Genomic DNA, 10,554 nt, shown 5'->3' with positions numbered 1-10,554 from the left:
GAACAAAAAATCATATCATTGTGTGCTCACCTCCCCATATGATCGCTGAAGATAAATGGGTGCATAAGCAAATGTGGTGAAGAAAGCTGATGTGGGAACAACCCGTTAGATTCATGGTCGATGTACCCAAGGCGCAGCTATCACCTGTCTGGCAGTGGAGGACTGCAGACAGGCTTCAGAGGGGCTTCCAGATTAAGATGAGCTAGGAAGAAAGGCCTGGTGATCTGCTTCTGGAAGCCAACCAGAGAAGAACCCTCTGGATTGCAACAATACGATGCATGGAGGCTCGTGGAAGTGAGGTACAACCAGAAGGCGTTTAAGTCCACTTCACTCAGTGTTGCCGCGAGTCAGAGGCTGACCCAGCAGCTAGCAGCAACATCACGAAACAAACACCATCCAGCAAAGGGTCTCTGAAACCCACTGGTTCGCTACCACCTAAGCTCAGGGGCGCATGCCTGTCTATCTGTCATATTCCAGAGGCACTGGCTCTGCCACCGAGGCAGCTGCTGAGCAGAAGGGCCCTCTTGAACCAGAGGTTGTCCAGGGAAGCCAGTTCTGGAAAGGGATGGAGACCTAGTGCACTTAGAGACAAGGGAAGGAAAGCCTCCACTGGGCATCCAGACATTTTCGTCTTGCTTTCAGGACACCTTAGGTTGTCTTCGAGGAAAAGAAGTCAGGAGGTCCTATGCCAATGACGGCAAGTGGGTTTCATCTCAAGTGAGAACTCCAGTAATCACAGTGGCGGGGACATGGGGATGCTATAGAGAAAGGTTCTGGGGTTGGTTGGTTGGGGTTTTGGGGGGAGTTACGGGGGAGGGGGCTGGGGGTGGGCACGGGCATATCCATGGGAGATATGCTACAGACATCTCTTGAGCCACGAATCTGTCACTCCTCTCAGGTACCCTCGTCAAACTCACCTGCAGCTATATGAAAAGAGCAGTCTACTGTACCTAGGAGATGCAGTAGTTCCATGCCAGGCTACTAGCTGAAAGGTCAGAGGTTCAAACCCCCAGTCATTCCAGGGGAGAAAAGACCTAGTGATCTGCCCTTTAAAGAGTGTAACCTAGAAAGTCTATGGGGCGGTGCTACTCGAGAGATGTCCTAGAGTCACTAGTGAGTTGGAGTTGATTCAGTGGTGCACACTCTAAACATCTTTCTGTGCTTTTATGAAATTTAAAATTGTGTCCCTTTAATCCTCTTCCTGTTGATAAACTGTAACACAATGTCATTTAAAAAGGAAGAGAAGGATTTCCCCTCATGGGACAGCTACAGTTTGAGGGTTTGAGTGCGCCCTCTGGAGGTCATATGCAGTGACCACACAGACTGGACTCCAGAGCCCAGGGATATAGGAGCCTCCACCAAGAGAGCAGGAAGGCTCAGCCTTGGAGCCTGGTCCTTTCAGACTTGGTAACTTCCTAACAGCTACTTAATGGTCCTCGAGGCTTAAGGAGTGAATGAGAGGTCATCAAAATTTGGAGACCAGAAAATTCTCTACTCCTGGGACTATAGGCTTTTTTTTTAATATCCAAGAAATTCCAGCAAAATAATAATTAACCTACACAATGCTCACAGTCATCAAACACCCTAAGGAATTCGTGGCTCATCAATTAGCTAGTCACCTGAGAGAAAGAAACACGCTGGGTCGGTGACGCTGAAATGAGAACTAGGAAAGCAAGCTGTAACCATCCATGAAGTATCTTTCTAGCATTTGGGCCAAGGGTGACCTTGGGATTGGCAGAAGTAGGACTTCGCTAACCAAAGAGACTTCCACCCACTCAGAGCAGCAGAATGAAGTGCTAGTTCATCTGGGTCTCAAAAAGCCAGCTGGGGCCATTTCACTCTGCCTTTGCTATGACTTCACTGAATCAACGCTCGCTGCACACGGCTCTATTCTGGGCACTGAGATAGAGGCTGGGGATGGACCAGAGATGAAGGGGCACAACCTGGGTCCTCCCAGCACTCAGTCCAGGACCAAAGGCCAGAAATAGGCAAGTAGCACATGCAACACCAGAGAGGGGTGAGGACACAGGGTTTTGACCCTATGAAACTGGGTTTGGGAAGGAACATTCTGCCACACTTGGCCACTGCAGTTATCTGCCTTCACTTACCAGTGGTCAACAGAATATCTCGGAAGAAAGGACAAATGAACAAAATCGAGATGATGTGGAGATACGCGGTGAAGCCAGGAAACAGCTTCTTGAAGGCAGAATGGTTTGTACCAAAATTCCCAAAGGCTCCAGCAGTCAGGGCTCCATGGGGGTGAAACCCAAATAGGTAGTTATGACTCAGATCCAAATCCTGCGTTTTGATGAGCTATAGATTAAAAAACAAAAGTGAAATGTTCTCTTCTTAGTTTGTAGTGAGACATGAAAGGAGAGTCCCAGTGAGCTCCTCTGTCCGGAGGAGACAGAGAGCCGGGTTATTTTCGTTTCTCTGGGTTGAAGATGTTTCGGTATGCCTGTACTCTCTCCTGGCTCCAGAGTCCTCCACACACAGACTTCTCCAGGTAGCTACAAATCCTTTTAGCAAGTCGGACCAAATTGCATGCTTTCTCACTCAGAAAAGGAAAAAGCTGGAAATCTCCAGAACTCACTGCCATTGAGTTGATGGCAACTCGCTACTGACCCTAGAGGACAGGGTAGAGTTGCCCCGTGAGTTCCTAAACCTGTAACTCTTTACGAGAGTAGAAAGTTTGATCTTTCTCCTGAGGAGCAGCTGGTGGTTTTGAACTGTTGACCTTGCAGGTAGCAACCCATCTTATAATCACTATGCCACCAAGGCTCCTGGAAATATAGTGGAGGACAAGAAATTTCCAATCTTCTCCGCAATACAAGATAACACAATGCTACTTACATGAATTGGAAAATAGTCCATAAAGTACCTCCAAACTATGCAGCTTCTGATCCAATGGCACCTCCTGCCTCCTTGCGCCGGGGTTTGCAAATCGAAGTAGAACCATACAAGGTAAGGGATATAAAGGAACCAATAATTGTTGATGATCAGGATGGCAAAGATGATAATACATATCGTTGCTGCAGGAAAGGTAAAAACACCTTATGAAACCAACACCATTATCACCTGCTCCCTGCATTGTACAATCACTGGCCCATGGTCTCACTGCCTGCCAAGCAGCAAATTCTGACTCAGAGCAACGAGACTATAACACTTTATGGGAGTAGAAACCACATCTTTCTCCTATGGGAGGATGGAGATTTCAAACTGCTGATCTTGTGGTTAGCAGCCCAACACATAACCCACTACACCACCGGGGCTCCTTAATGTAATCCACCCAAGGTATACTGAACTGAGCCTGAGCACATTGTATGAACCCACATTTATTGGATGATTACTATGTGCCAAGCATTGTGAGCTCTGTCTGAATAGTCTCATTTAGCATTATTTATAGCTCTGGTTCTGATGGTTCATTGGCAGAATTTTCCCTTTCCAGGCAGGAATCTTGGGTTCAATTTTGGGTCAGTGCACCTCCTGTGCAGCCACCACCTAAATTTCAGCAGAGACTGATGTATTACTATAATGATGAACAGGTTTCACCAGGGCTTCCAACTTAAGATGAACTGAGAAGAAAGCCTGCTGATCTACTTCTGAAAATCAGCCAAGGAAAACTGTATGGATCACAGTAGCCCAATCCATTACCCTTTGTGGGGATGGCATGTAGTGGCATGCAATTGGTTATTGTTTTGAAATACCTATAAGACAGTTCAAAAACTATATGACTCTGTCTGTCTTTAGAGAAGGGGAAATGGAAATAGAGAGGGATTTAGTTAAACTGCCCCAGTGACCCAGTGGGGTGGTTACATATTTCATGTTCATTCATGTACATACACTTGATAAATAAGTGTATAGGTAGAGTCTAGCCTGTCAATCAGGTCATGGCCTAATGGTACCTCCTTGTGGGCGTGGTCTTCTTCCTAAGGAGGATCCTGGGAACTCCTCTCTCTCTGCTTTGAGAGCCACTCGGAAACCTGCTGGAGACCTGCGGGATCCCTGGAGATGAGTTCATCGTCACTGGATCCACAAGACTTTGCACCCACCAGCCTGTGATCTTCCTTCATTCTGCATCATTGCATGTGGCTGTGTGAGTCTGAAGAGGGACTTATGGACTAGTATTGGCCTTATGGATTTGATCTGGACTGGGCTGGGATGTTTGCTTGATATATAATTACTTCTTGATATAAAGCTCTCTCTTACATATATGAGTGTCTCTGGATTTTGTTTCTCTAGTCAACTCGGCCTAACATACTCAATATGTAAGTGTTTGATCTGTGTGACTTCCAAGCCCATTCTCTTAGCCATGAGCACACATTACCTCCCCCATTGACTTGAGGGATGTGGCTAAGAAGGGAAGTGTTGAGAATTTCCAACTCTAGGTGCTCACCTTGACTGAGCAGTTATTATTTGTGTGTGTCTCTGACCAGGGCACTTTCTGGCAACATTTTCAGGATCTCTGTTGACAGAGATCGAAATAGCACAGGAGAGACTCTATATTTTGCCTCACAGATGTCACTTCTTACAACATTTCAGAGCAGCAGAGGAACCCTAATGGTTTATGCCCCCAATAACTGCACTTCAAAATCCACAGCAAAGATTGGGTGCTAGTTACAAGAGTCTTCCCTTTAGGGATACATTGGGCGAAACTATTGGGGGTTCAAAGAGTTGGTGGGGGGGGGATGAAAAGTCTTTTTTTCCTTTTGAAGTCCCCTAGCACATTTGTTTTTAGTCTATACTGTGTGTCACAACAAAATTAATTTTGAAAGGAGAACGAGAGAACATACATGAAGCGATAGCCTGGCAATTGTAAGTGCCGAAGTGCCAACCATTACCGCGACTTTCAAGAGTTCCCTTGTCCATCTCTTTCATGCAGGGCTGCCAACTCCAATCTGAGGGACCTCAACCCCCAAACTCCTCTCCATTCCTTATCAACTGTGTTAAAAATGACTCATCAGGACTGCTGAGTAGCAGCTCCCTAATCTCCTACAGCTGTGTGTCTTTAGTTTAAAAGCAGTGGGGGCGGGGGGTGGTATTCAAATTCCTAGAATCCTTAATGCAACAACTTTCCCAATGTGAATTTCACCAAAACATATCACTGAACTTGGTCAAAAGACTGGCTTGCTGTTCCTTCTAAGGTGAGTTAAAGATTAACAGAGTAGGTGAGAGGTGAGGGGAACTTCGGCTTTCTACACTTCTGCGGAGTAGTTTGTTGCCTTCTGGAACTGCCAAGTTTCCATGAGTGCAGAAGTAAGGCCAACGCCGTGCCCTCTACACTCATTTAAACCAAGATCATTCCATTTTGCTTCACCTATTTCCTTCCATCCAGCTTGGCCCACTGACAACGTACTACCATGGGTTAAGTTTTAATCAATTTACTATAATGTGCAAAATCGTACAAAGAACCATTAGGTCTCATTCATTTGTTCTTAAAGGCAGATGAGACTGAGCTAAGGTGGTGCAGGGAAGGGAAAGTAATTGAAAGGTTACCAGTCACTTCACAGGGTATATTGAACTGAGCCTGAGCTCAAGAAATCTCATTGACCCCTCCCCACCGTCCTCAACATATGTCTTATTGTCACCACTGGTGAAGAATACAGAATATACCACGGACTGCCAGAAGAATAAATGCATCTGCCTCAGAAGAAGTACATCAAGAATCCTCCTTGGAAGCAAGGATGGCAAGACTTCTCACATACTTGAGACATGTTATCAGAAGGGACCAATCCCTGGGAAGGACACGATGCTTGGTGAGTTAGTTAATTGTGCCAGCCTGGCCGATAATCACATATGGGGCTAATTGAAAGGCGGAGGGATAAATGGGTGGTGAGCCTCGCCTTTCTAGTTCTCCGGTCTCTTGTTTTGTGATGGCTGCACCGGGTGCAGCTGTCTTAGCAGTTCCCTGCCTCAGCTTGCAAGATTGACTTCCTACAAGACATCCCCAAGGAGAAGCTACATGGACCTATCCCGATGCAGCCCTGGGTGCTGGACCAGCTGTGTGGAGACCCCTGCTAGTGCTGAGATGCTTGTTCGTTCACTGTCTCAGCTTTCCTCCTGCAGTTGGCATCATTGCCTCTGTTTTGTGAGGTGGAGGACTTTGTGGACTGGTGTTGGGTTAATGGGTTAATGTTGGATTGGTGGGCTTGGGCAGCATTGGGTTGGGATGTTTTCGTGATGCACATTTTCTTTACATAAAACTCTCTTTATACATGAGTCGCTGTGGATTTGTTTCTTCAAAGTACCTAGACTAATATACTTGGTAAAGGGTCAGCATGAAAGAGGAAGACCATCAAGAAGATGGGTGGACAAAGCATCTACAACAATGGGCTCAAACATAACCATTGTGAGGACATTGCAGGACTGGAGAGCATGTCATTCTGTTGTTGGTTGGGTCGCTGTGAGTTGGAACTGACTCCGCAGCAACTAGCAACAACAAAACCAAATAATTCACCCAGACAAGACAGTCAAGAAAGGCTTAAACCAGGAGTTGAAAGGGCAAAGGGAACTTCTGTTGTGAGAGTACTGGAGTTACTGTCTTATCGATTGTTTTGTCCTTGGGTGTCGTCAAGGTGGTCCTGACTGCGGGAGGCCCTGCGGACAACAGAATAAAGCAGTGTAAACCCTGCAGATTATTTACTGTTGGCACACCCGTGGGGCAAAATCCCAACTTTAAAATTGGGGATGCGATAACTCATCTCCGTGCACATGGATCAATCCCAGACACTAATCACAAGCACGTACACCCCGATTTTAGTGAGGTGAAGCACATAGGAGCATCTAGAAAGAACGTTTCCCCAAAGGGTCATATCTCAATCTAATCAAGTCTTGAGAAGAAAAACAGGGAACGTGTTCACAGAAAAAGTCAATAGCCGGAAGACGGGACATCCTGGCTCCTTCCATAAGCACTGACCAGAAGACAGCAGGAAGGCACCACTGGGCTAAGCCAAAACAGAGGCCAAAGGTGCCTGGCAGGTCTTATTCAGATCCAGTTTCACCAGTAAAAGTGCATTTCTGGCCATGTTGGAGAAGTCCACACATGAACATACTGTTGTTGCTATTCGGTGCCATCGAGTCAGCTCGGACTCCCAGCCACTCAAAGTTCAACACCGCATGGTCCGGCGCCTTGTCACAATTGTTCCTGTACTTGAGCCCACTATTGGAGCCCTGGGTCGATTCCTCTTGCCCAGGACCTTCCTCTTGTGCATTGCCCCTCTAGTTTACCACACAGGATGTCCTTCTCCAGGGACCGGTCTCTCCTGACATGGCTAAAGCAGGTGAGATGACATCTCGCCATCCTTGGCCCTCAGGAGCATGCTGGCTGCACTTCTTCCAAGGCAGATCTGCGTGTTCTTTGGGCAGTCCATGGTACTGTCCATATTCTTCGCCAGCACCGTACTTCAGACGCATCGCTTCTTCTCCAGTCTTCCTTAGTCACGGACTTGATTTACATGATTTTAAGGAACTGATCTTGATTGTGTAGAACACCATCATGGTACTGTGCTTGTATTTTTTTAAAACCCACTTATTTTTAAAATATGTGTACTAATGGATTTAGGATTGAAACATCATAGCGTGGCTCATTTGAAGATTTTTTTTAGGAAATAAATAAAACACAAAGAAATAGCAAATCATTGTCAACCAACATGGTGGTTACGTAGGCGTTCAAATCCTTCTGTCTCCTCTTTGGAAAATTTGAAAAGTGCACTGTGCAAATAAATAAATAAAATAGAATGGCATGATAAAACATGTTGCAAGTCAATTTTATATACACAATAATACAAAAATAAAGGTGCAGCTGGTAATACAAATGTCAAATACTTTGAAGAAATGGTGTGTGTCAGGCATAGGGGGTGGGGGCGGGGAGGGCATGTCTGACATCCTCTGACTTGGCTAGGGGGAAGGAGAATCCAGCCCCACGCTGCCACAGACTGATTTTTACCAGGCATCATCAGACAGGCCTCCACCTTTTTTATCCTTTTCAGACCACAGCCATCCGTCTCACGGCACTTTATTTCTCTGTTGGGTGTGAAAACCCCTTTCCATGGCCACACAAAACTCACAACAGACAATACTCCCAGTTATGCTGGTTTATTGGGGAAGTTCACAGGTGAACACAAGGCAAGATCAGAAAACATTAAGGATACAAATCCTTGTGTCCACAGTACTGCCTTTTCTCCATCTTGCCAGCTGGCCTGTCTCTTGCTAACTCTCCGCCTCTGTCTGGTGCTCAGCCTCTCGATTGTGGCTGCCTGGCAAGTGGTTCAGAGCTCCTTTTGCATTGAAAGAGGCCAACAAGTCACCTTGCGCTGCAAGCCGGGCTCCTGCTCGAAGACACTCAGCTTTACTCTCTGTGGGCTCTGCCGCCTGCCGCTGCATGTCATGCCTCAGCTCTAGTGCCTCTGCTGCGGCCACCCCTTCACCAGGGCTCTCTCTCACACTCTGCCAGCGGCTCTTCCTTCTTGATGGTCATGGGGCTCTCTCTTCCTGCATCTAAAATCTGCTCTGTGACACCCAGACGGATAAGGAGACTGGCCAATCCCCTCCTTAGAGTTGCCCATTTGTGTACAAAGACTATGGAAAGAAGAGGCCTAGCAAACAATTCCACTTCACTGTCTATGTGAAAGAAAAATATATACTGAATTGTCTGTCGAATTGCTGCCGTTTGAATCAAACTAGGAATAGTTTACTGCGCACTGGCCAAGTAAGAGTCACTCGTCGATACACCTTGCACAAGGTGTGGCTCCGCCATGTGTCCTTGAGCAGGTGGTGTCCTCTCTCAGTTCCCCCAGAGAGATTATAACTGCAGGAGCAGCACACCTCACACAGTCGGTGTGGGGATTCGATGGGAAACTGGTGGGATGGAGCAAGCATTTCCTGAGTGTCTTCCACGAACCAGGCATGGACCAGGTGCTGGCTCCCTGAGCACAGACATTCCTGCCTCAAATGCCAGCCCATGGTGACTTCCTGTATTACCGAGTAGAACGGTTTCATATGGTTTTCTTGGTTATCACCTTTAACAGGAAGACGGCCAGGCCTTTCTTCTGCGGCACCATTGGGTAGGTTCAACCCATCGATTTTCAGGTTACTATTCCAGTTCAACCAGCTGTATCACCTACCCAGCTGTCAACCTTTGGCTGACTGGGGTGCCATGAAAATTCCTTTTGCCCCAGATGTTAGATGCTGTCACATGGTTCCAACCTACAGCAATTCTAGGTGCGACAGATCCAAATACTGCCCAGTCCGGCACCGTCCTCCCAATCGTCACTGGGCTTCAGCCCCCTGCTGCAGCCGTCTCCTTGGGGGTTGTCCTATTTTATGTAGACCTTTTACTTGATTGAGGAGCCCTGGTGGCATGGTGGTTAGACGTTGCCTGCTAACCACAAGGTCAGCAGTTCATAACCCGTGAAGAGTTACAATCTTGGAAACTCAGAGAGGCAGTTCTACTCTGTCTTCCAGGGTCGTTATGATTCAGAATTGATGAAATGGCAGTAAGTTTTGAGTTTTCTACTTTATCAAGCATGATGCCCTCCTCTGCGACTGGTTCCTCCTGGTACCATGCTCCAAGTGTGTGAGAAAAAGTCTTCCTAACTTCGTTTCTAAGGAACAGTGCAAGTACACTGCTTTCAAGACAACTTGTTCCTTCTTCTGGCAATCCAATGTAGATTCTTTGCCAATGTAGATTCTTTGCCAGCACGTAATTTAATGGCATCGGTTATTCTTTGCTCTTCCTTGTTCATTGTCCGGCTTCCCCATGCATGTGAAGTGACTGGAAATACCTGGGATGGGCTCAGGTGCCCCTTAGTCTTCACAGTGGCATTTTTGCTTTGAACTCTTGAAAGAGGTCTGAAGCAGCAGAGCTAGGCATTGCAATCGATCATTTGTTTTCCTGACTGCTGCTTCCCTGGAGCTGAGTGAAATCGAATCCTTGGCCGCTTCCAGCTTAATGGTGTCTATTGCTCATGGCAGTTATGAGGGCTTTGTTGTATGTCGGGCTGTGCAGTAGGCGATCTCCTTCAGTCCCCTTCACTTTCACAAGCTGGGTACACCGATAGTCACATGTTGCTCATGTAGCTTCCTTCAATTCCGATGGACTCTTCTTTGTCACGGAGCCCCGTTTCTCGGATCCTTTGCTCCAGCACACACATCGAACAAGTATGGCTGTGCCACAAAGGGACTTCCAAAGCCACCCCCGAAAATCAAATCCATTCGACGTCTAGTCAATTCCAGCTCACAGCAGTCCTGTCGAACAGAGTAGAACGGCCACGTAGGATCTCGAAGCTTGTAAGTCTTTTAAAAAGCAGCTGACCTCATTTCTCTCCTGCAGAGCACCTGGTGGCTCACACTGCGGATTTTCAGTTAGGAACCCAGCACTTAGGAGCCATGGACGCATCAAACAAAACCCCAAAGAACACACTACTGCTGAGCCGATGCCCTGATAGAAACCCTATAGGTGGACTCTCACTCACTCACTCACTCTCTCTCATTCACTCTCTCACTCACTTACTCACTCTCTCACTCATTCATTCACTGACTCACTCTCTCACTCAC

At 46.9% G+C, this 10,554-nt stretch overlaps 1 protein-coding gene across 1 annotated transcript in view; it reads right to left on the bottom strand.

Moving 5' to 3' along the window:
* Positions 1-10,554, bottom strand: part of MOGAT1 (monoacylglycerol O-acyltransferase 1) — a 32,792-nt gene that overhangs the window by 16,695 nt on the left and 5,543 nt on the right. The window contains exons 2-3 of the mRNA XM_004701642.2: positions 2,854-3,032; positions 2,109-2,313 (exon numbers count right to left, since the gene is read on the bottom strand). Coding sequence (XP_004701699.1) covers positions 2,109-2,313; positions 2,854-3,032 — 384 coding nt within the window. The remainder of the gene's footprint in view (positions 1-2,108; positions 2,314-2,853; positions 3,033-10,554) is intronic.

Source organism: Echinops telfairi, unplaced genomic scaffold, assembly GCF_000313985.2.
Source record: "Echinops telfairi isolate 266 unplaced genomic scaffold, ASM31398v2 ScPeMD7_3;HRSCAF=10, whole genome shotgun sequence".
Taxonomy (NCBI): Eukaryota; Metazoa; Chordata; class Mammalia; order Afrosoricida; family Tenrecidae; genus Echinops; species Echinops telfairi.
The sequence above is the reverse complement of the archived record's forward strand: the minus strand, read 5'-3'. Positions and strand labels throughout refer to the sequence as shown.